The sequence below is a fragment of the Pseudophryne corroboree genome, chromosome 1 (genome assembly GCF_028390025.1).
Source record: "Pseudophryne corroboree isolate aPseCor3 chromosome 1, aPseCor3.hap2, whole genome shotgun sequence".
In the NCBI taxonomy this organism is placed as follows: Eukaryota; Metazoa; Chordata; class Amphibia; order Anura; family Myobatrachidae; genus Pseudophryne; species Pseudophryne corroboree.
The window spans coordinates 1,227,311,235-1,227,337,930 of record NC_086444.1 but is presented as its reverse complement, the minus strand read 5'-3'; the positions used below and the strand labels follow the sequence as shown (position 1 = coordinate 1,227,337,930).

Genomic DNA, 26,696 nt, shown 5'->3' with positions numbered 1-26,696 from the left:
GGATGAAGCCGCGCATCCCTCAGGGTATACCAATATGGCGGCCCGTGGCCTCACACCCGCTCCAGTAAGCAGCTGACCAATAGGAGAGCAGAAGGATCACAAGACAGCCAATCAATATGTGAGAGAGGCGGGCTGCGCGCAGACGGATAATATGTAGATAGCCCGTGCAGCGTGAGAGCTGAGGTCACCGACCAATCAGAGGCTGCCTCTTAGTCCATGGTATGCGTCGTTTCCTGGGTAACAGCGTGCAGCCCCGCCCAGTGACGGTTGGAAAGTTCCGGAAGGTTCTCTCCCTGGCTGCTGCGGTGCATTGTGGGAGGAGTAGCCGGTTCGCAGCATCTACACACATCTGACTCAGGATGATGGTGAGTGCGGGGATCCGCCGCCATCCGCCCGGGGGACCATCCGCAGAGACCCCGGGTACCCCATCCCGGCCCGCCGTACCTGTGTGTGCCCGGGAGTCGCCTGAAGCCGGGATAGGGGGGCACGTGTATTACCCTGGGGTAGAGGAAGGGGAGGCTATACCGCTTATCCGGGAGTGCGGGGGACCTGCCCTCCCCCCCTGTGTGCACCCGCTGCCCCCTCTTCCCTGTGTGCACCCACTGCCCCCTCTGCCCTGTGCAGGGGCAAACGCAGGATTTCTAAAGGGGGGTTTCCAGATACAGTATGTGCTATATATATATATATATATATATATATATATATATATATATATATATATATATATATATATATATATATATATATATATATATAATCTCAAAGTCGGTGTGGCACTCCAATGATTTTCCCACAGGGAATAGTTTGAAAGAACAACGTTTCAATGCCCTTTAATCGTATGGCATTTTCGTCAGGTATTGAATACCTGACTAAAATGCCATATGATTAAAGGGCATTGAAACGTTGTTCTTTCAAACTATTCCCTGTGGGAAAATCATTGGAGTGCCACACCGACTTTGCAGTGTATTGACCCATATGTGAAGGCACCCAGTGTATATCGTGTTTAAGTGGCTGTGCCGGACCCCTGCTTTTTGTGTGTGTACATGTGTGTGTATATATATATATATATATATATATATATATATACACACACACACAGTACTTGCTACATCCTATTCCATATATATAATGTGTAAACTACAATGCTAACATGTATAAAAATACATGCACAGTCACTCACACAAGCCCCTGCTTCTCGCTGCTGCTGGGGTCCAGAAGCCCTCGCTGCTGCCTACCTCACCAGCCGCTGCCGCTACGGTCCTGACTCCCACAGATGCCGCCACTGCCGCCGTGGTCCTGCAGCTCCCTCCGGTGCCTGCCTCACCTGCTGCCGTGGTCTCTCAGCTCCCGCGGTGCCTTCCTCACCTGCTGCCGTGGTCTCTCAGCTCCCGCGGTGCCTTCCTCACCTGCTGCCGTGGTCTCTCAGCTCCCGCGGTGCCTGCCTCCCCTCCGCTGCTACTGCCGAGTGCTCCCTTACAGTGCAGAGTGCCTACGGCTACCACAGCTTCCGAGTGGGTTAGTCAGGGGGGGTTTCTGGGTACTCAGAAACCCCCCCTGTGTGCGCCACTGCTGTGTGCACCCACTGCCCCCTCTGCCCTGTGTGCACCCACTGCCCCCTCTGCCCTGTGTGCACCCACTGCCCCCTCTGCCCTGTGTGCACCCACTGCCCCTTCTCCCCTGTGTGCACCCACTGCCCCCTGTCCTGTTACCCCCTGTGTGCTTCCCCTGTCCTGTTCCACTGGCCCCTGTGTGCACCCACTGGCCCCTGTGTGCACCCACTGGCCCCTGTCCTGTGCGCACCCACTGGCCCCTGTGTGCACCCACTGGCCCCTGTCCTGTGCGCACCCACTGGCCCCTGTCCTGTGCGCACCCACTGCCCCCCCTGCCCTTTGCGCACCCACTGCCCCTTCTGCCCTGTTACCCCCTGTGTGCGCCCCCTGCCCTGTGTGCGCCCACTGCCCCCCCCGTCCTGTTACCCCCTGTGTGCGCCTCTCTGCTGCGTGCGCCCGCTGCCCCCTCTCCCCTGTGTTACCCCCCTGTGTGCCTGCTGCCCCCTCTCCCCTGTTACCCCCCTGTGTGTGCCTGCTGCCCCCTCTCCCCTGTGTGTGCCCGCTGCCCCCTCCCCTGTGTTACCCGCCTGTGTGTGCCCGCTGCCCCCTCTCCCCTGTGTGTGCCCGCTGCCCCCTCTCCCCTGTTACCCGCCTGTGTGTGCCCGCTGCCCCCTCTCCCCTGTGTGCCCGCTGCCCCCTCTCCCCTGTGTGCCCGCTGCCCCCTCTCCCCTGTGTTACCCGCCTGTGTGCCCGCTGCCCCCTCTCCCCTGTGTGTGCCCGCTGCCCCCTCTCCCCTGTGTGTGCCCGCTGCCCCCTCTCCCCTGTGTGTGCCCGCTGCCCCTTCTCCCCTGTGTGTGCCCGCTGCCCCTCTCCCCTGTGTTAGATATTACATATAATGACTAGGACCAGCGAGTGGCTGGTGCTGTTGCTGATTATAAGAATTGTTTTCTTGTCCCTTGTTGCAGTCCACACCAGTTATCCTCCTCAAGGAGGGCACGGACACCTCTCAGGGTGTCCCCCAGCTTCTGAGTAACATCGGCGCCTGTCAGGTGATTGCGGAAGCCGTGCGCACAACGCTGGGGCCTCGCGGGATGGATAAGCTGATCGTAGATGACAGAGGTCAGTGATTTATATGGAAGAGTCTAATAGTCACACATCTGCATGGTTCCGTAGCTTGGGACATGTGACACGTATGTAACACCAGTGGGGGAGCGGGGTGGTGTAAGACAAGCAGTGATTGGCAGACACTGGGGGAGAGCGCAGGGATGCAGAGGGACTGAGAGTGGCGGCTGCTGGGAGAATAGCTTCTGGCAGCCGGCCACTCTGTTTATGTGACTGTGGCCAGATCAGATAACACACTGCCAGGAGTGGTCACAAAAGATGCAGCCCTTGCCAGGCAAGCGGTTAGACAGTAACCAATGAGAGTGGGTGTTGCTGAGATGCATGTACAGTATGTTTACCATATGTTACCACCAGAATCACTGCACAATCCATGAATTGCCCCATTGGGCACTTTTGAATATGCATCTTCTCACTTTGTGAAGCTGAAATCACAGATTAATAGTTGTGTGTTATTACGGCTAATGGTTCCTACGTTGAAGAAACAGGCCGCTCTTTCCACTTCTCTGCCTTATAGACTGCTCACTGTAAGACACTGCCGGCTGGATCAGTGAGAACGCTGTGTATACACCATTGTGGTGCCGTGGAATAATCAGTGGTTTGTAGCTCCTAACACGTGCAATGTTCTTTACTCGTAGGAAAAGCCACGATTTCCAACGATGGTGCTACCATTCTGAAGCTCCTCGATGTTGTACATCCTGCAGCCAAGACCCTTGTGGACATTGCAAAGTCTCAGGATGCAGAGGTAGATCGGTAACTGATAAGTGTGGTTGTAGCCTTCTCCCTGTGACTGTGGCCAGTCTCTATAGATCTCTGTGCTGTACCATGATTAGAAAGGAGAATGTATTTGGGGCAGTATGAGTGCGCTATCAATTAGGATTATCTGCAAGCAGCAAGAACTGACCTCTGCCCGGTATCTGAGGGAGAGACCTTAATGGGCGCTCGCAGACAATATGGTTCCCCACCGATGATGGGGACAGAGGCTTCTCATCAGACTGCAGGTGACCCCCATACTTGTGTGGTCCTGGGAGAAATGAGCTGTACACTAGCAATACTTATCCACTAGCCTTGGGGAAGGGAAGAGAGTCCCGGCTGTTAGCTTCGGCTGTGTGGATGCTCCTAATACCCAGTGACCCAGTGGTTCTGATCACTTGGTGGAATGACACCCGCTGAGGATGTCTTGTCTTTTCAGGTGGGTGACGGCACAACCTCCGTAACACTCCTTGCAGCCGAATTCTTGAAACAAGTGAAGCCGTATGTGGAGGAAGGGCTACATCCACAGATCATCATCCGGGCTTTCTCCACCGCCACGCAGCTTGTGAGTATAGGCTGTGCGTCACGGCCGTGGGAGTAGTGTTCTTCCCTCCCGTAGTCCTGCACACAGCTTTTCTCCCACTGACCCTAAGCCGCGGGACTCTACGTTCCCCAGCTTCCATCACACACTGCCCAGTTACCTAGCTATCTGATGGGGGCTACTGTTCTCATTTCTTCCAGGCCATCAGCAAAATTAAACAGATAGCGGTCACCGTGAAGAAAGAGAACAAAGAGTGAGTATCGTGTGTAAACATCGGTGTAATATGTGTCGCACATTCTAAGTGTAATTAATAATTATTGTTGCTTAGGGAACTGCGCCACCTGCTGGAAAAGTGCGCGGCCACTGCCCTGAGCTCCAAGCTCATTGCCTTGCGGAAAGACTTCTTCGCTAAGATGGTTGTGGATGCTGTATGCTTATTAGATGATCTACTGCAGCTCAAGATGATCGGGATCAAGAAAGTCCAGGGTGGGGCTCTAGAGGTAAGTGCTGCCAGCCACTGTGTGTGACGCCGCTGCTCCTGTCCCCATGCGGCCGTTACTGACTCTGTTCCTCTGCAGGAGTCTCGTCTGGTGGCCGGTGTCGCCTTCAAGAAGACCTTCTCCTACGCTGGCTTTGAGATGCAGCCCAAGAAGTACGAGTCCCCTAAGATCGCTCTACTGAACGTGGAGCTGGAGCTGAAGGCTGAGAAGGACAACGCTGAGGTCCGGGTCAACAACGTGACGGTGAGACGTGAGCTCCTCATATTAGTAGTGATGGCAAGATCAGTCTGTGTCACAGTGTCCTAATAATGTCTCCATGTGACACAGGAATACCAGGCCATTGTAGACGCTGAGTGGAACATCCTCTATGACAAACTCGAGAAGATTTACAAGTCCGGAGCCAAAGTCGTCCTCTCCAAGCTTCCCATCGGAGATGTGGCCACGCAGTACTTTGCTGACCGGGACTTGTTCTGCGCTGGCAGGGTAGCGGAGGAGGACCTCAGGAGGACCATGATGGTAGGCAGTGATAGAATAACAGGGCTTTGTTGGAGTGGCGCTGGCTTTAGGGTCAGGCGTCACACACAGGTGGTGATAACTTTGCATGATGTACTGTGAGTGTGTTCTAGGTCATCGATATGTAGTCTCGCAGTTGTTGGGTTTATAGTTCATTTTTATTTCAAGATTTATTTTTCTAAATGATTGCAATAAAATCCAACCCCAATGAAATGATTGAATGTGTTCCCTCCATTATGTCCTAAAGCACTATGGGGAAAAATAAGTTGCAGGCGAGAAGGGTGTGAATAGTCTTAGCCACAGCGTTTCAACACAGGCAACGGCACCCCTCAGCCAACTAAATGTGGCCAAATCTGTTTGCAACCCTATTGGTTTGTCAGAAATTGCGGCTGTTGCAGCTCTGATTCAGCCGGGCGAAGACATCTACCCGTAATTGAATTCCCCTATGCTGGTTACATGAAGTCCATGTCATGTGCTGGACAGTTCAGCACCTTACACGATCGATTCCATTGCATGCGACTTTCTCATGTGCGGATATCTGTTCGCAGCCTGGGAGAGATCTGGGGGTGAATTGCAGAACCATGGGTGGCATTTACAGCAGCTTGCCATCCTAGGGTCTGATTGAATTGTCCCCTATAGTCCTGAGCATGTACTAAAGATGGACCCAGGCCATAATGAAAGCTTTTTTTGTGGTGACTGTATCCTGTGTTGTGTCCCGCTGCCTGTAGCTAACTCTGCTGTTCCTCCCCAGGCCTGCGGGGGCTCCATCCAGACAAGCGTGAACTCCCTGACTGAGGACGTGCTGGGACAGTGCTCTCTGTTTGAGGAGAGTCAGGTTGGTGGAGAAAGGTGAGCTAACTTAGGGTGCATACACACGGTGAGATTCGGACTTATCCGATTCTCACCGTGCGACAGGGGGCCGGGTCGGCACTTAGCCAGTATCGCAAGCACATAATGAGTGTGCTTGCGATGCTGGCTATGTGCGATGTCAATCCTGACTATCTCTTCTATAGAGATAGCCAGGATTGACTTGCCTGCACAGCTTATTTTTTCTGCCGATGCCGACCGCGCGGGGCCGCGCATCGGCATCGGATCGGGATCGCAAGGTGACTGTCACCTTGCGATCTGCACTATCTTTTCTTCCGATTCTGACTATATAGTCAGAATCGGAAGAAAATATCTTACCGTGTGTACACACCTTTACATATTTCTTTTTCTCTAACGTCCTAAGTGGATGCTGGGGACTCCGTCAGGACCATGGGGAATAGCGGCTCCGCAGGAGACAGGGCACAAAAATAAAGCTTTAGGATTAGGTGGTGTGTACTGGCTCCTCCCCCTATGACCCTCCTCCAAGCCTCAGTTAGGTTTTTGTGCCCGTCCGAGCAGGGTGCAATCTAGGTGGCTCTCCTAAAGAGCTGCTTAGAAAAAGTTTTTAGGTTTTTTATTTTCAGTGAGTCCTGCTGGCAACAGGCTCACTGCATCGAGGGACTTAGGGGAGAGAATTTCAACTCACTTGCGTGCAGGATGGATTGGATTCTTAGGCTACTGGACACCATTAGCTCCAGAGGGAGTCGGAACACAGGTCTCACCCTGGGGTTCGTCCCGGAGCCGCGCCGCCGACCCCCCTTACAGATGCTGAAGATTGAAGGTCCGGAAACAGGCGGCAGAAGGCTCTTCAGTCTTCATGAAGGTAGCGCACAGCACTGCAGCTGTGCGCCATTGTTGTCACACACTTCACACCAAGCGATCACGGAGGGTGCAGGGCGCTGCTGGGGGCGCCCTGGGCAGCAATATTTAATACCTTTTATGGCAAAAGAATACATCACATGTAGCCATTGAGGCTATATGTATGTATTTAACCCATGCCAGATATCTAAAACTCCGGGAGAAAAGCCCGCCGAAATAGGGGGCGGGGCTTATTCTCCTCAGCACACAGCGCCATTTTCCTGCTCAGCTCCGCTGTGAGGAAGGCTCCCAGGACTCTCCCCTGCACTGCACTACAGAAACAGGGTAAAACAGAGAGGGGGGGCATTTTTTGGCGATATTTTGATATATTTAAGCTGCTATAAGGAACAACACTTATATAAGGTTGTTCCCATATATATTATAGCGCTTGGGTGTGTGCTGGCAAACTCTCCCTCTGTCTCCCCAAAGGGCTAGTGGGGTCCTGTCTTCGATAAGAGCATTCCCTGTGTGTCTGCTGTGTGTCGGTACGTGTGTGTCGACATGTATGAGGACGATGTTGGTGTGGAGGCAGAGCAATTGCCGATAATGGTGATGTCACCCCCCAGGGAGTCGACACCGGAATGGATGGCTTTGTTTATGGAATTACGTGATAATGTCAGCACATTACAAAAATCAGTTGACGACATGAGACGGCCGGCAAACCAGTTAGTACCTGCCCAGGCGTCTCAGACACCGTCAGGGGCTGTAAAGCGCCCTTTACCTCAGTCGGTCGACACAGACCCAGACACAGACACTGAATCTAGTGTCGACGGTGATGAAACAAACGTATTTTCAAGTAGGGCCACACGTTATATGATCACGGCAATGAAGGAGGCTTTGCATATCTCTGATACTGCAAGTACCACAAAAAGGGGTATTATGTGGGGGGTGAAAAAACTACCTGTAGTTTTTCCTGAATCAGAGGAATTAAATGATGTATGTGATGAAGCGTGGGTTAACCCAGATAGAAAAGTGCTAATTTCAAAAAAGTTATTAGCATTATACCCTTTCCCGCCAGAGGTTAGGGCGCGCTGGGAAACACCCCCTAGGGTGGATAAGGCGCTCACACGCTTATCAAAACAAGTGGCGTTACCGTCTCCTGATACGGCCGCCCTCAGGGATCCAGCTGATAGGAGACTGGAAACTACCCTAAAAAGTATATACACACATACTGGTGTTATACTGCGACCAGCCATCGCCTCAGCCTGGATGTGCAGTGCTGGGGTCGTCTGGTTGGATTCCCTGACTGAAAATATTGATACCCTGGATAGGGACAGTATTTTATTGACTATAGAGCAATTAAAGGATGCTTTCCTTTATATGCGAGATGCTCAGAGAGATATTTGCACTCTGGCATCGAGAGTAAATGCGATGTCCATATCTGCCAGAAGGAGTTTATGGACGCGACAGTGGTCAGGTGATGCGGATTCCAAACGACATATGGAAGTATTGCCGTATAAGGGGGAGGAATTATTTGGCGTCGGTCTATCGGATCTGGTGGCCACGGCAACTGCCGGAAAATCCACCTTTTTACCTCAGACCCCCTCCCAACAGAAAAAGACACTGTCTTTTCAGCCGCAGTCCTTTCGGTCCTATAAGAACAAGCGGACAAAAGGACAGTCATATCTGCCTCGGGGCAGAGGAAGGGGTAAGAGAGGGCAGCAAGCAGCCCCTGCCCAGGAACAGAAGCCCTTTCAGGGTTCTGCAAAGCCCTCAGCGTGACGCTGGGGCCTTACAAGCGGACTCAGGAGCGGTGGGGGGTCGACTCAAGAATTTCAGCGCACAGTGGGCTTGCTCACAGGTGGACCCCTGGATCCTGCAGGTAGTATCTCAGGGTTACAGGTTGGAATTCGAGAAGTCTGCTTTGCCAACGTCTCCCTCAGACAGGGCGACGGTATTGGAAGCCATTCACAAGCTGTTTTCTCAGCAGGTAATAGTCAAGGTACCCCTCCTACAACAGGGAAAGGGGTATTACTCCACGCTATTTGTGGTACCGAAGCCGGACGGCTCGGTAAGACCTATTCTAAATCTGAAATCTTTGAACCTGTACATACAAAAATTCAAATTCAAGATTGAGTCACTCAGAGCAGTGATAGCGAATCTGGAAGAAGGGGACTTTATGGTGTCCCTGGACATAAAGGATGCTTACCTGCATGTCCCAATTTGCCCTTCACATCAAGGGTACCTCAGGTTCGTGGTGCAAAACTGTCATTATCAGTTTCAGACGCTGCCGTTTGGATTGTCCACGGCACCTCGGGTCTTTACCAAGGTAATGGCCGAAATGATGATTCTTCTGCGAAGAAGAGGCGTATTAATTATCCCCTACTTGGACGATCTCCTGATAAGGGCAAGGTCCAGAGAACAGCTGGAGGACGGAGTAGCACTAACCCGACTAGTGCTGCAACAACACGGGTGGATTCTGAATTTTCCAAAATCTCAGTTGACCCCGACGACACGTCTGCTGTTCCTGGGAATGATTCTGGACACGGTTCAGAAAAAGGTGTTTCTTCCGGAGGAGAAAGCCAGGGAGTTATCCGAACTTGTCAGGAACCTCCTAAAACCAGGGAAAGTGTCTGTGCATCAATGCACAAGAGTCCTGGGAAAGATGGTGGCTTCTTACGAAGCGATTCCATTCGGCAGATTCCACGCACGAACTTTTCAGTGGGATCTGCTGGACAAATGGTCCGGATCACATCTGCAGATGCATCAGCGGATAACCTTATCGCCACGGACAAGTGTGTCTCTTCTGTGGTGGTTGCAGAGTGCTCATCTGTTAGAGGGCCGCAGATTCGGCATACAGGACTGGGTCCTGGTGACCACGGATGCCAGTCTGAGAGGCTGGGGAGCGGTCACACAGGGAAGAAAATTCCAGGGAGTATGGTCAAGCCTGGAGATGTCTCTTCACATAAATATACTGGAGCTAAGAGCGATTTACAATGCTCTAAGTCTGGCAAAACCCCTGCTTCAGGGTCAGCCGGTGTTGATCCAGTCGGACAACATCACGGCAGTCGCCCACGTAAACAGACAGGGCGGCACAAGAAGCAGGACAGCAATGGCAGAAGCTGCAAGGATTCTTCGCTGGGCGGAAGATCATGTGATAGCACTGTCAGCAGTATTCATTCCGGGAGTGGACAACTGGGAAGCAGACTTCCTCAGCAGACATGATCTACACCCGGGAGAGTGGGGACTTCATCCAGAAGTCTTCCACATGATTGTGAACCGTTGGGAAAAACCAATGGTGGATATGATGGCGTCCCGCCTCAACAAAAAACTGGACAGGTATTGCGCCAGGTCAAGAGACCCCCAGGCAATAGCTGTGGACGCTCTGGTAACACCGTGGGTGTTCCAGTCAGTGTATGTGTTCCCTCCTCTGCCTCTCATACCAAAAGTACTGAGAATTATACGGCAAAAGGGAGTAAGAACGATACTAGTGGCTCCGGATTGGCCAAGAAGAACTTGGTACCCGGAACTTCAAGAGATGCTCACGGAGGATCCGTGGCCTCTACCTCTAAGACGGGACCTGCTTCAGCAGGGACCGTGTCTATTCCAAGACTTACCGCGGCTGCGTTTGACGGCATGGCGGTTGAACGCCGAATTCTAAGGGAAAAAGGCATTCCGGAAGAGGTCATTCCTACACTGGTAAAAGCCAGGAAGGAGGTGACTGCACAACATTATCACCGCATTTGGAGAAAATATGTTGCGTGGTGTGAGGCCAGGAAGGCCCCCACGGAGGAATTTCAACTGGGTCGATTCCTACATTTCCTGCAAACAGGATTGTCTATGGGCCTCAAATTGGGGTCCATTAAGGTTCAAATTTCGGCCCTGTCGATTTTCTTCCAGAAAGAATTGGCTTCAGTTCCTGAAGTCCAGACTTTTGTAAAAGGAGTACTACATATACAGCCCCCGGTTGTGCCCCCAGTGGCACCGTGGGATCTTAATGTAGTCTTGGATTTTCTCAAATCGGTGGAGTTGAAGTATCTTACATGGAAAGTAACCATGCTACTGGCCCTGGCTTCAGCCAGGAGAGTATCAGAATTGGCGGCTTTATCATATAAGAGCCCATATCTGATTTTCCATACGGACAGGGCAGAACTGCGGACGCGTCCTCATTTTCTGCCCAAGGTGGTGTCAGCGTTTCACCTGAACCAGCCTATTGTGGTGCCTGCGGCTACTAACGATTTGGAGGATTCCAAGTTGTTGGACGTGGTCCGGGCATTGAAAATATATATTTCAAGAACGGCGGGAGTCAGAAAGTCTGACTCACTGTTTATATTGTATGCACCCAACAAGATGGGTGCTCCTGCTTCTAAGCAGACGATTGCTCGTTGGATTTGTAGCACAATTCAACTTGCACATTCTGTGGCAGGCTTGCCACAACCTAAATCTGTCAAGGCCCATTCCACAAGGAAAGTGGGCTCATCCTGAGCGGCTGCCCGGGGGGTCTCGGCATTACAACTCTGCCGAGCTGCTACTTGGTCAGGGGCAAACACGTTTGCAAAATTCTACAAATTTGATACCCTGGCTGAGGAGGACCTTGAGTTCTCTCATTCGGTGCTGCAGAGTCATCCGCACTCTCCCGCCCGTTTGGGAGCTTTGGTATAATCCCCATGGTCCTGACGGAGTCCCCAGCATCCACTTAGGACGTTAGAGAAAATAAGAATTTACTTACTGATAATTCTATTTCTCGTAGTCCGTAGTGGATGCTGGGCGCCCATCCCAAGTGCGGATTGTCTGCAATACTTGTACATAGTTATTGTTACATACAAATTCGGGTTGTTATTGTTGTAAGCCGTCTGTTCAGAGGCTCCTACGTTTGTCATACTGTTAACTGGGTTCAGATCACAAGTTATACGGTGTGATTGGTGTGGCTGGTATGAGTCTTACCCGGGATTCAATATCCTTCCTTATTGTGTACGCTCGTCCGGGCACAGTATCCTAACTGAGGCTTGGAGGAGGGTCATAGGGGGAGGAGCCAGTACACACCACCTAATCCTAAAGCTTTATTTTTGTGCCCCGTCTCCTGCGGAGCCGCTATTCCCCATGGTCCTGACGGAGTCCCCAGCATCCACTACGGACTACGAGAAATAGAATTATCGGTAAGTAAATTCTTATTTTCATCCACTAGGGGTCACTGGAGTACTCTTGGGATATGGACGGCCTCCATAGGAACAGGGCACTGAATATTTAAATTTAGAACACTCCACCCCTCCATATCCCAGAGTACCTCAGTGTTTTTTCTGTGCTCGACGTAGCAACAGGTTTATGTGGCTTGGTCCACAATTCTTGTGAATATTTTTATTTTTTTGTTAATATTTTTTCTTTTTTCATACACATCCCTTTCCCCCTTCCAAAAGGCCAGGGTCAGGGATAGTGCAAGCAGCTGTGGCGTGTCGGTACTCACTAAATGAGCACCCTCACAGCCAGACAGACATCCTGCAGAAAGGCTGGCCGGCGCTTACAGAGAAGCCCCGTCGGAGCCTCACCACAGGAGTCCAGGTATGTTGGTCGGGGCGGTCAGCTCACGCTGCCGCCCCGCTGTGTGGGGCCAATGTTTTCTTTAATAGATACCGCTGGCGCACCATAGTACTGGCCGCTTGGTTCCCTATACAGCCCGCCGCCGCTGCTGCCGCCGCCGCTGCTCAGAGCGCTTCAGGACGCACTCCCCGCTGTCTGTTTCCAGCGCGTCCCGCTACCCGGCTCCCGCTGGCCGCCCCTCACTAACGCTGCCCGCCCCGCATACTGCCTCCGCAACGGAGCATACAGGGGGGGGGGGCATTACAGGCTGCAAGCAGACGAGGGGGGACAATCAGCGGCACGAGGGGGGACAAACAGCAGCAGCAGTATGCTAGGCTGCAGGGATGATTTATACAGGCATATACGGTTATATATCCGTTTAAAAGCTTGTAACCTGTACTGTGACTATAAGTGTAAGCATGGGGGCCATTTTAACCATGCTCCCTGTGTCTTCCTGTTGTGATTCCAGAACGTTCCAGTATTACATCTCTACTCCACCGGAGGCGCAGGGGTGTTAGTGGGAATTTGGGATCACATTTCATAGTACTGGCCACGTGTACTGCACTTGGCCAGATAGATAGATATAGATATATATATATATATATATATATATATATATATATATATATATATATATATATATATATATATATAGAAGAAGGGCAAGTCGCACTCACGTTTATATCCTCAATACAGCAGCTGGGGTGTCATCCATGGATTCCCTCCAGAGAATCCAATTAAAGAGAAAAGCAAATGGAGCACTCACCAGTCTTTGCATAGATGTAGATATCAAATTTGAAATTTTATTTCTCCAGACAGCATAGATAGCACAGCATGACTGTTTGCTACAGTCCAATAACTTTGAAAAAAGCCCAAGCCCAAACGTTTTCGGCCATATCCAGACCGTCATCAGGGGACACAGGAAACATCAGAGAGCTGTCACTTCATATTTAGCACATCAGCAGCCTAACTGACCATGCCTCACCGGCTCCCTAAATACCCATTATTCAAAAAACGCGCCAAAATTGTGTCATTATGTGGGCGGAGTCAGCCCAGTATATTCGTAATTATACATATGAACAACCCAATATTAATATAAATAGATATTAATGCAGATCACCCATTTCATATTAGTATCAACAATCCACAACCAGAGTCTCAATATTATAAAAATACCTGAGCAAAGATCGTAATGGTTGCATAGCAACCACTACCCAGCCGCCCCATCTCTGTCAGCCGCCAATCGGGACCTAAACGGAAGTGACGTATCGGACTGGTCGCCTAGCAACCTTCCGAGCGTCACTCCACAGATGACATGATGCTGACAACCGCCGGAACGGAAATGACGTCTCGGACTGGTTGCCAAGCAACCTCCCGGGCGTCACACCACGGCCAATAGATGACATTCTAAATCACTGGTTGCCGGGTGACCCTCCGAGCGGCTCACCGCATATATTACCTATGGTTGCCACGCAACCAGGCATAGACAGGCGGAACTACAATCGCCTGCTGACAGGGAAAACCACTTTGTATAAGGACATATTTAAAACAATATGGGACAGAAATTATATATATATATATATATATATATATATATAAAAGGGAATCCAAATACTAATTTTATGGATTTTTTTGGATGATCAATAGGGTTGTTCAACTAAACAAAGATGTGGGCAATAAGGAGCCAATGAGGTGTGGGTAATACTCTATCATGACAAACACCAACATACAACATGAATACATAAACATGAGTACATATATGCATGCGTCTAAAACACATGCATATATGAACATCAATTAAAAGTGTATTTAATTAACACTTTTCAGTGCACTGGTCTAAAGGGCAAAAGCCCCTCTTCTTTATCTAAGGAAAATCCCAAGGTGATTATTCTCATTTAGTCCATTGGGAGCTAGAGTTCCCAATCTAAAAATCCATCTTGCCTCCAATTTTCTCAATATAAGGGCACGGTCTCCGCCCCTCTCGGGTTCCGGGACCCAATCAATTATACGACACCTAAGTGCTGAGCCCTGATGTCCCGCTTTTAAGAAGTGCTGTGCCACCGGTTTATCAGATGAACCAGATATAATTGCCTGGTGGATCGAGCTCCTGTGGTTTGCCATTCGTTCTCTGAAGGTGCAGGTCGTCATCCCAACGTATGCCAGGCCACATGGGCATAAAAGCATATAGACTACATGGTTTAACCTGCAGTGAAGCTTATATCTGATGTTAATCACTTTTCCAGTGTGAGGGTGTGGAAAAGAAGTGCCTGGCAGCAGCGAGCGGCACGTCACACAACCAACGCATCTGAAGCAACCTGGCCTCTGAGAGTGCAGCCATGTACTGCTTTCCTTGGCATTAAGACGTCGGGCAGGTTGCATAAGGATCTGCTTCAGGTTTCTACCACGTCTATAAGCCATCATTGGTGGATTCTCCAGAGTACCCTTAAACTTCGGGTCAGATCTAATTAATGGCCAATGCTTTTTCAAGGTTTTGGAGATAACCGGAGACATATCATCATATTGTGTCACAAATATCATCCGGCTCTGTCCCTGGTTACGTTTCTGATGTACCTTACGTTTTGCCTTAATGAGACAGCTCTCCACTGTGGTCTTTGTATATCCCCTTTCGAGGAAACGTTCTTTCATCTCTCTGATTTGAACTTCTGCGGTATCAGGGTTAGTGTTGTTCCGTAAGACCCTCATAAATTGGGAAATAGGGAGGCTTGATTTAAGAGAGGGCGGGTGTTTACTGGTCGCATGCAGGAAGGTGTTTCTATCGGTTTCTTTCCTATACAATGTAGAACCCAGTTCCATTCCATTCCGGAATATAGTCACATCCAAAAAATTGATGGAGTCATACTCACAAACCCCAGTAAAACGAACCGTGGACTCTAAATTGTTAAGTTCATTCAACATAGAATAAAATTCCTCCCTGGTGCCACTCCACAGCAGAAATATGTCATCTATAAATCTCTTGTAATAGGCGATCTTATTGCCAAATTTAGGGTAGATGTTTTTAGACTCATAATCATGCATGAAAATACCAGCATACATCGGGGCCACATTAGACCCCATCGCGGTCCCCGAGCATTGGAGGTAATAATTACCCTGATAAGTGAAATGGTTATATATCAAAATTAACTCAAGTAGCTCCAAAATAAATTCACATGGAAGATGCATGTCACCATGTATGATCATCAATTTTCTAACTGCCTCAATCCCTTCTATATGGGGAATGATAGTATATAAAGATGAAACATCCATGGTTACAAATAGCATATTTTCACTAAGATCTCTAAACGCAAGAATGTTGTCCAAGAAGTCGCTCGTATCTCGAAGATAACTCGGGATGTGAGGGATAAGTTCTTGTAAAAAACTATCCACAAAAATAGCTAAGGGCTGTTGTTTTGTTTGATGAGGAATTGTTATCAGCCGCTGAAAATCAGCTGGTATCACTGACTGATGACGATGCCGAAAAGGTATATTTTGACCACTTTGAATTCACCAGGCTCCCTGATGAGAAACCTATTGATTTGATGCATAAAATCATACGCCTCAAAAGAAGGGAAACAGAATTGACATTACATGGTCAGTTCTTGTCAGAATATCACAGGTCCAAGAGAATTCCTAGAGGATTCCGCATCACTAATACGCCAACCATTGGTAGAACCAATGCTGTGTTTTGCAGCAAGTGGTGCGGGGTCCTCAATAAATGTTCCTTGGACCTGATCCTCCTAGTTATTGAGGAAGTCGGTATTGAACTTGTGAAGGTCCGTGATGAAATCACGAAATTTGAAAAATCTAATTTAACGACTTTGAAAAATGACAAGACTGACAACTGGTGTGAAAAAATTCAGACACAATTAAATACATACAGGGAGGAGTTGGTCTCTTTTAAGAGAAAAAAACTGCAGACTGTAACGACTATTACAAGAGATTTATAGATGACATATTTCTGCTGTGGAGTGGCACCAGGGAGGAATTTTATTCTATGTTGAATGAACTTAACAATTTAGAGTCCACGGTTCGTTTTACTGGGGTTTGTGAGTATGACTCCATCAATTTTTTGGATGTGACTATATTCCGGAATGGAATGGAACTGGGTTCTACATTGTATAGGAAAGAAACCGATAGAAACACCTTCCTGCATGCGACCAGTAAACACCCGCCCTCTCTTAAATCAAGCCTCCCTATTTCCCAATTTATGAGGGTCTTACGGAACAACACTAACCCTGATACCGCAGAAGTTCAAATCAGAGAGATGAAAGAACGTTTCCTCGAAAGGGGATATACAAAGACCACAGTGGAGAGCTGTCTCATTAAGGCAAAACGTAAGGTACATCAGAAACGTAACCAGGGACAGAGCCGGATGATATTTGTGACACAATATGATGATATGTCTCCGGTTATCTCCAAAACCTTGAAAAAGCATTGGCCATTAATTAGATCTGACCCGAAGTTTAAGGGTACTCTGGAGAATCCACCAATGATGGCTTATAGACGTGGTAGAAACCTGAAGCAGATCCTTATGCAACCTGCCCGACGTCTTAATGCCAAGGAAAGCAGTACATGGCTGCACTCTCAGAGGCCAGGTTGCTTCAGATGCGTTGGTTGTGTGACGTGCCGCTCGCTGCTGCCAGGCACTTCTTTTCCACACCCTCACACTGGAAAAGTGATTAACATCAGATATAAGCTTCACTGCAGGTTAAACCATGTAGTCTATATGCTTTTATGCCCATGTGGCCTGGCATACGTTGGGATGACGACCTGCACCTTCAGAGAACGAATGGCAAACCACAGGAGCTCGATCCACCAGGCAATTATATCTGGTTCATCTGATAAACCGGTGGCACAGCACTTCTTAAAAGCGGGACATCAGGGCTCAGCACTTAGGTGTCGTATAATTGATTGGGTCCCGGAACCCGAGAGGGGCGGAGACCGTGCCCTTATATTGAGAAAATTGGAGGCAAGATGGATTTTTAGATTGGGAACTCTAGCTCCCAATGGACTAAATGAGAATAATCACCTTGGGATTTTCCTTAGATAAAGAAGAGGGGCTTTTGCCCTTTAGACCAGTGCACTGAAAAGTGTTAATTAAATACACTTTTAATTGATGTTCATATATGCATGTGTTTTAGACGCATGCATATATGTACTCATGTTTATGTATTCATGTTGTATGTTGGTGTTTGTCATGATAGAGTATTACCCACACCTCATTGGCTCCTTATTGCCCACATCTTTGTTTAGTTGAACAACCCTATTGATCATCCAAAAAAATCCATAAAATTAGTATTTGGATTCCCTTTTATATATATATATATATATATATATATATATATATATAATTTCTGTCCCATATTGTTTTAAATATGTCCTTATACAAAGTGGTTTTCCCTGTCAGCAGGCGATTGTAGTTCCGCCTGTCTATGCCTGGTTGCGTGGCAACCATAGGTAATATATGCGGTGAGCCGCTCGGAGGGTCACCCGGCAACCAGTGATTTAGAATGTCATCTATTGGCCGTGGTGTGACGCCCGGGAGGTTGCTTGGCAACCAGTCCGAGACGTCATTTCCGTTCCGGCGGTTGTCAGCATCATGTCATCTGTGGAGTGACGCTCGGAAGGTTGCTAGGCGACCAGTCCGATACGTCACTTCCGTTTAGGTCCCGATTGGCGGCTGACAGAGATGGGGCGGCTGGGTAGTGGTTGCTATGCAACCATTACGATCTTTGCTCAGGTATTTTTATAATATTGAGACTCTGGTTGTGGATTGTTGATACTAATATGAAATGGGTGATCTGCATTAATATCTATTTATATTAATATTGGGTTGTTCATATGTATAATTACGAATATACTGGGCTGACTCCGCCCACATAATGACACAATTTTGGCGCGTTTTTTGAATAATGGGTATTTAGGGAGCCGGTGAGGCATGGTCAGTTAGGCTGCTGATGTGCTAAATATGAAGTGACAGCTCTCTGATGTTTCCTGTGTCCCCTGATGACGGTCTGGATATGGCCGAAAACGTTTGGGCTTGGGCTTTTTTCAAAGTTATTGGACTGTAGCAAACAGTCATGCTGTGCTATCTATGCTGTCTGGAGAAATAAAATTTCAAATTTGATATCTACATCTATGCAAAGACTGGTGAGTGCTCCATTTGCTTTTCTCTATATATATATATATATATATATATATATATATATGAGACACCTTAGTACTATTTTACTGAGTTGTGCAAGTGTCTGTTTTTTGTGTATTGTATTGTCTGGCTCCATAATGAGTAAGGCACCAGCAAAAATTAAAAAGCATCACTGCAAAGTCTGTAGCAGTGTTACCGGATGGATCTACCACATGTACAGTATGTTTTGTGGATTCAGTTCCGAATACAATTTCTGCTCCGGTTTTAAAGCCAGTTTCCTCCCCGGACCCTCCATGGGAAATGCTAGCCAATGTACTGGCTGGGTTGCAATCAGAATTGACCGCCGCTCGACAAGAGCGGGAAGCGGCAAGATCTGAGTCTAGGGTGAGACCGCCAGAACTACCGGAGGCGTCTCAGCCTTGCAAAAGGTCCAAATCCATTTTCGGTAGACGGGATATATTTCATATGTCTTATGATTTACCAGTTTCTGCTATGTTGCATTCTGACGATTCCATGCCAGACCTCACGGCACAAGATGAGGGCGAGGAGGGCGAAGTGGAGTCAGATAGGATTTTAACAGCTCAGGCATTGATAATCTCATCAGAGCGGTGCGTCAGTCTCTGAAGTTTACAGAAACTGAGGAGCCTTTGACAAATGATCAAGTCGTATTTACTAAACGACGGAGAACTCCAATGTGTTTTCCTGTTTCGGAGTCTCTTAATAAGATGTTAGTAGAAACACGACAGACTCCAGATAAACGGTTTTCTATACCTCGCAGATTTAAGTCTAGTTACCCGTTTCCAGACTCGGTGACCTGTACATGGGAGAATCCACCAATAGTTGATTCGTCAGTGTCGAAACTTACAAAGAAATTAACCATACCAGTGCCAGCTGCTACTACGCTTAAAGACCCTTCAGATCGCAAAATAGAAAGTAGCAGCAGGAGTGCTGCTGAGACCTGGCTTGGTTGGCATCTGGGTCACTAAGGCGCTCATAGTATGGATAACAGAACTCAAGTCTGCCCTACATGACGAACACCTTATACTTCTTGCTGATCAAATGTGTGAGGCTGCGGAGTATCTATGTACAGTTTCTACTGACGTCTGTCAGCTCACTTCTCGCATTTCATCGTCACTGGTTACAGTACGACGAGCTCTCTAGCTGCGTTCTTGGCAAGCGGAGGCAGAGGTCAAAAGAGGTATAGAGGCGTTACCTTACGGTGGCGAGAAGTTGTTTGGTCCTGAATTGGACAAATGGATTTCTGAGGCCACGGGAGGAAAGTCTGTTTTCTTACCATTGCCTCCACCGGTACCAAGACGGAGATACTCTGGACCTGCTTTCAAATCCTTTAGACCTCAGTCCTTTCGCGGACGTGGCAGAGGAACAGCCACGCCTGGTAGACGGGGACGTGGTTTCCAACAAACCAACACAAGTCGTCAAGACGCTAAGGTCACCGACAAGCCAGTGGCATGACGGGCTACCAGCCCATCTCGGTTCTCCGATTGTGGGAGCACGCCTTCAGACGTTCCATTTGGCGTGGTTCCAGACATCCGCGGATGGGTGGATCCGCAATTTAGTGTTAAGAGGTTACAAAATAGAGTTCGACTGTATTCCGCCACTGCGGTTTTTCAAGACAGGCCTACCTCTCTCGGACGACAAGAGGGCGGTTCTGCAAATTGCCATTCAGTCCCTACTGGATTCAGCAGTTTTGATTCCGATCCCTGTACACCAACAGGGTCAGGGTTATTATTCCAGTCTGTTTGTGGTACCGAAGCCGGATGGCTCAGTCAGGCCAATATTGAACTTTAAAGGGTCTCAATCAGTACGTAACTTACTACAGATTCAAGATGGAATCTCTGCGCTCAGTGATTGCAGGTTTAGAGCCAAAGGAATTCATGATTGCGCTGGATCTCAAGGATGCGTACTTACACATTCCGATTTGGCCACCTCATCAGAGGTTCTTGCGGTTTGCAATACGCCAGAACCATTACCAGTTTCAGGCTCTACCGTTTGGCCTTTCGTCAGCGCCTCGGGTATTCACCAAAGTGATGTCTGTGATGATAGCTCATCTCAGATCCCTGGGAGTGACCATAGTTCCGTATTTAGACGATCTGCTCATCAAAGCCCCGTCTCAACAGATGCTTCTCCAACATGCGCTGCTAACGTACAATGTACTGGTTCACCACGGTTGGATTGTCAACTTCAAGAAATCACATCTCATTCCGTCTCAACGCCTTCAATTCCTAGGTATGATTCTCGATACGGTAAATCAAAGAATTTACCTACCACAACAGAAAGTACAGATTATTCGCCATCTGGTACAATTAGTGCTCAAGCCACGCACAGTCTCGGGACATTTGTGCATTCGCCTCTTAGGAACAATGGTGGCGGCTTTCGAAGCGCTTCAGTTCGGAAGATTTCACTCACGTCCATTTCAACTGGATGTGCTCGCACAGTGGTCGGGCTCGCATCTGCAGATTCACCACAGGGTGAGGTTGTCGCCGAGGGCAAGGGTGTCTCTACTCTGGTGGCTCAATGTACACAATTTAACCTCAGGGAAACTGTTCGGTGGCTGGAATTGGATAATTCTAACGACGGACGCGAGTCTCAGAGGTTGGGGAGCTGTAGTTCAAAATTGTCAGCTCCAGGGTCTCTGGGCGGATCACGAAAGATTGCTGTCTATAAATGTCCTGGAACTACGCGCAATTTACAATGCGCTACGACAAGCAGTACACATGCTTCGCTCTCAGACTGTCCAATTGCAGTCAGACAACGCAACGGCAGTCGCATACATCAACAAACAAGGAGGAACGAGAAGCCGCATGGCAATGCGGGAAGTAGCTCGAATCCTCAATTGGGCAGAATACCACCAGGTGATATTGTCGGCAGTGTTCATTCCGGGAGTGGACAACTGGGAGGCGGATTATCTCAGCCGTCAGGATTTTCATCCAGGAGAATGGGCATTAAATCCAGAAGTGTTTCACATGTTGGTTCAGCGGTGGGGTTACCCTCAAGTGGACCTCATGGCGTCTCGCCACAATCACCAAACGCTCCAGTATGTGTCCAGAACGAGAGATTTAAAGGCAGTGGCGGTGGATGCTCTCACAATCGCTTGGCCGTACAGCCTAGTGTATCTGTTTCCACCGTTTCCGCTGCTCCCTCTGGTGCTAAAACGGATCAAAAGAGAGTCCGTCACAGTCATACTAGTGGCACCTCATTGTCCTCGGAGAGCTTGGTTCTCGGATCTCCACGGGCTACTCGCAGACTATCCTTGGCCGCTCCCACTACGTCCGGACTTGATACAACAGGGTCCGTTCCTTTACCCCGATTTAGCGCGGCTGCGTTTGACGGGGTGGCTGTTGAGACCGCCCTCTTAAGAAGAGAGGGCATTCCAGAATCTGTTATACCAACCATGTTACGTGCTAGGAAGCCAGTTACGGCAGCTCATTATTACAGAATTTGGCGTGCCTATATAGGTTGGTGTGAAACTCGGAAGTTTCCGACATCATCTTTCAAGTTATCCCGTCTTTTGTTATTTCTACAAACGGGGTTAGATGGAGGACTGCGTTTATCTACACTAAAGGTGCAGGTATTTGCTTTGTCAATTTACTTTCAAAGAAGATTGGCTCTATTGCCGTCTATACACACCTTTCTGCAAGGTGTCCTCAGAGTACAGCCTCCATTCATTCCACCTACAGCGCCATGGGACTTGAATCTGGTTTTAGATTTCTTACAGTCTTCATATTTTGAACCCTTACAGCAAGTGGATATAAAGTTTCTCACTTGGAAAACAATTTTTCTTCTAGCCTTAGCTTCGGCAAGGTGTGTTTCAGATTTGGGTGCCTTGTCATGCAAGCCACCGTATTTGGTGTTTCATGATGACAGAGCGGAACTTCGGACGAATCCCGCTTTCTTACCAAAGGTAGTGTCATCTTTTCACATCAATCAACCAATAGTAGTTCCTGTGTTAACAGCACATTCTGGATTTCTGGATGTGGTACGCGCTTTACGCGTTTATGTATCCCGAACGTCTACAGTTCGTACGACGGATACGTTGTTTGTTCTCTATGATGCTGCCAAGATGGGTTGGCCAGCTTCTAAGCAGACCTTATCCAGATGGATAAAACTGACCATACGTCAGGCTTACCTTCATGCTAGGTTACAGCCGCCTACATCAGTAACAGCTCATTCCACACGTTCTGTGGGAACTTCATGGGCGGCTGGTCGTGGGGCTTCTACGACGCAGCTTTGCCGTGCAGCTACATGGTTTTCAGTGCACACGTTTGTGCGCTTTTACAAGTTTGATACGTTTGCGGCATCAGCATCTAGCTTTGGCCGCCTAGTGTTACAGGTGCCAAACAGCTCTCCCGCCCACAGGGGAAGCTTTGGTACGTCCCAAGAGTACTCCAGTGACCCCTAGTGGATGGGAAAAAAAATAGGATTTTGGTACTTACCAGGTAAATCCTTTTCTTTGAATCCATAGGGGGCACTGGACGCCCACCCAGAGCAGTTTTACCTGGTTTGTGGTAAGTTCAGGGGATCTTATGGTAACACACTCTCACCGACTGGTTCAAATTATCAAGTGCTGGTTATGGTGTCAACTGTTTAGTTGTCAGTAACGTTATGTGTCAACTTCATTGTTGTCCGTTATGTTATATGTAATACTACATTGTCAACCTCTCTATAGCTCCTGTTCGGCTCAGTAAAAAAACACTGAGGTACTCTGGGATATGGAGGGGTGGAGTGTTCTAAATTTAAATATTCAGTGCCCTGTTCCTATGGAGGCCGTCCATATCCCAAGAGTACTCCAGTGCCCCCTATGGATTCAAAGAAAAGGATTTACCTGGTAAGTAGTACCAAAATCCTATTATTATGGAGAGATCTGTCAAACCGCCCCAAGAGGAGGTGTTGCCTGTAGCAACCACTCAGATTCTAGTTATTTGTCTAGTGCGTTCTATAAAATGACAGCTGGAGTCTGGTTGCCAATATATAATGTGATTGTGGGGAGTTATTCTCTGAGCACAAAGTGTTTACAGCTATTGTTAGTGTCCATGAATTGCACATGAAGGGTGTAATTGTGTCCAGACTCTGGTAATAGTCCTCCAGCAATTGGTGTGCTCTGTATGTCCCTGCGGCTGTTGCACTAGTGTCCAGGTCAGATGGTCATTTCTAGTCCTTCCCCAGCATTGGGTATGTTACTGCTCTGTAACCGGCTCCTGTCGCACTAGTGTCCAGGTCAGATGGTCGTTTCTAGTCCTTCCCCAGCATTGGGTATGTTGCTGGCTCCTGACGCACTAGTGTCCAGGTCAGATGGTCATTTCTAGTCCTTCCTCCGCATTGGGTATGTTGCTGGCTCCTGTCGCACTAGTGTCCAGGTCAGATGGTCGTTTCTAGTCCTTCCCCAGCATTGGGTATGTTACTGCTCTGTAATCGTCTCCTGTCGCACTAGTGTCCAGGTCAGATGGTCATTTCTTGCTTCCTATACTCCCCACAGGTATAACTTCTTCACCGGCTGCCCGAAGGCTAAGACGTGCACCATCTTACTGAGGGGTGGTTCTGAACAGTACATGGAGGAGACTGAGCGATCGCTGCATGATGCCATCATGATTGTGCGCCGAGCCATCAAGGTACCAGCATTTCCTCTGTATACTCCTTCTGCAGGCAGAACCCTCGCTGGATAAATGTGCATTAATGCAGCGTTGTCTTCACAGAATGACTCTGTTGTTGCTGGCGGAGGCGCCATTGAGATGGAACTCTCCAAGTATCTGAGGGACTACTCCAGGACCATCCCTGGCAAACAGCAGCTCCTCATAGGCTCTTACGCCAAAGCCCTGGAGATCATCCCCCGGCAGCTTTGTGACAATGCTGGATTCGATGCCACCAACATCCTGAACAAGCTGAGAGCTAAACATGCCCAGGTGAGCCTCTATACCGGTGTCCTGTTCTGCCCCTGTTACGTGGTGTCCTGGCTGAGCCACATTAACTAGCCTACTGTCCACCGACTACGCCAAAATGCAATGCTGATTAATGTCAGACCACGTATCTATGTATAGTCATTGACGATGGTTTCTGCCCATCCTCTGTTTACCCTCTGGGCGGGCGTGGTGCACTGCCTGGTGTAGGGTGTCTCTTCCAGGTGTTGTATAGCACTTTTCTGAGCTTTTTTCTTCTGCTCTACACAAGAACATAGAATGTGAGCTCAGAAAGGTCACAGATCTGATTGTTTGACGACATAGACCTTTTATGCAGCGCCAGTAGTCTGGCGGGCGGACACCCTGCTCTTTCTGTAGGTCATCTGCAAATCCCATTACCTTTCTTCTCTTGGCAAAGATAAATGTCAGTGTAATGTGACTGGGAAAGGGCAGTAGAATACACAGATGGATGTAATGTTCTCTGGCTCTCCTGCTGGCCTCCAGTGGATGTTTATACCCAGATAACCCTATGTATTTACTGTTCTGACGCTGTAACGGGAATGTTTTCAGGGCGGGACGTGGTACGGCGTGGATGTGAACAATGAAGACATCGCTGATAATTTTGAAGCCTTTGTATGGGAGCCGGCCGTAGTGAGGATCAATGCTCTGACCGCAGCCTCGGAAGCCGCCTGCCTCATCCTGTCTGTAGATGAGACCATCAAGAACCCGCGCTCCACAGCAGACGGAGCTCCAGCCGGGCGAGGCCGGGGCAGACCGCACCAGCACTAAGCCAGCCTGATGTGAGGTCCTACCGTGGTTTCATCACATGAGTACCGAATGTAAGAGGAACTGTGGGGTGTGACGGTCAGAGGTGATGAGGGGGTAAAGCTACACAGGGCCTAGGTAGCATCACATGCATACAGGAACCCACAAGAGCCTGGTGATGGTGATCTCACGTGGTCATTTCTCCATCATGTGAGAGGTGGATCAGTGTCCTCATCCCTCTGCAGGACAGCATCTTCATACGGATCGTATTCCCGGATGGGGTGTCCCCAGTTTTGTTACTGTATTTATGTCTCTGAACAAAGCAAAATAAAACGCTCTTCACTGAATGCATGGTGTGTTACTGAGGGAGAATACATGGGGGGGGGGGGGGGGGGGGGTTTGGGTCGTGTGTTGGTCTATCCGCTTTCTTACGTTTCTATTGCTGATCACTGAAACAGATTATTATAGGTTACAGCAGAGCTGAAAAGCTCTTCCTAATCCGCTGTATAGCAGTGTGTCCGCATATTGGGGGTCATTCCGAGTTGATCGCTCGCTAGCAGTTTTTAGCAGCCGTGTAAACGCTATGCCGCCTCCCACTGGGAGTGTATTTTAGCTTAGAAGTGCGAACGAAAGGATTGCAGAGCGGCTACAAAATAAATTGTGCAGTTTCAGAGTAGCTTCAGATCTACTCAGCGCTTGCGATCACTTCAGACTGTTCAGTTCCTGTTTTGACTTCACAAACACGCCCTGCGTTCTATCAGCCACGTCTGCGTTTTTCCTGGCACGCCTGCGTTTTTTCGAACACTCCCTGAAAACGGTCAGTTGCCACCCAGAAACGCCCACTTCCTGTCAATCACTCTGCGGCATCCAGTGCGACTGAAATGCATCGCTAGACCCTGTGTAAAACTGCATCGTTCGTTGTGCTGATACGACGCGTGTGCGCAGAACAGCGGGTTTTTTTGCCTGATCGCTGCGCTGCGAAGAAATGCAGCTAGCAATCAACTCGGAATGACCACCTATATACAGGAAGCAGTATCTACAGGGCAGAGCTGTATAGAATACTCTCCTGGGATGGAGCCATGATGCCTATTGGCTGTCTGATGTACAGAACACCTGTCCTCATTACTCCCAGACATCACTGCTGAGCATTGTGGTAGATAATGGGCATTCTCTGTACTTGTGCCAGATGCTCTACCAGACTCTAGGTTTTACATGTAACCGGCCAGATGGGTGACTGAGATGTGTTGTGCCCAGGCACTTAGTGTTCTACAGCGTCTGTCATTACCGCAGATGGCAGCGTCCTGCCCTGCATATCACGCGCACACTCGCCACACGCTGCGCTATTAACTTACCCACTGCACCCCTGCAGGTAACTAACTGGTGACACACAGGGAAACACAAGAATGGTGGTATAATGAATGTAGGGAGCCGCGGAACACTTGGGACCCAGCTGGCTGATGAGTGACTGACACATTACTGGCCTTGGTTGGTGGTTTTAGTGGTGACTGAAGATTGCGTTCTGGGGTGTAAATATGACATAAAGTCACAACCAACAAAGAGCTTCCACTTTGCGCTAAATGGAAAATCTGTTATGTGTACAGAGAGGGATCTCCTAATTCTGTGAGGCTCTGACGGGGCTGTATACTGATAGGAGGGGGTGGT

General features: G+C 48.8%; 1 protein-coding gene across 1 annotated transcript; it reads left to right on the top strand.

Moving 5' to 3' along the window:
- The first annotated feature begins 194 nt into the window (after nucleotides 1-194).
- Nucleotides 195-25,381, top strand: CCT7 (chaperonin containing TCP1 subunit 7). Its single transcript, XM_063925380.1, has 12 exons — nucleotides 195-365; nucleotides 2,516-2,669; nucleotides 3,308-3,414; nucleotides 3,862-3,987; nucleotides 4,164-4,216; nucleotides 4,292-4,463; nucleotides 4,542-4,706; nucleotides 4,791-4,979; nucleotides 5,728-5,825; nucleotides 23,852-23,984; nucleotides 24,069-24,275; nucleotides 24,840-25,381. The coding sequence occupies exons 1-12, from the start codon at nucleotides 360-362 to the stop codon at nucleotides 25,056-25,058; spliced, it is 1,629 nt and encodes a 542-aa protein (XP_063781450.1). The 5' UTR covers nucleotides 195-359; the 3' UTR covers nucleotides 25,059-25,381.
- The last annotated feature ends 1,315 nt before the right edge of the window (nucleotides 25,382-26,696 follow it).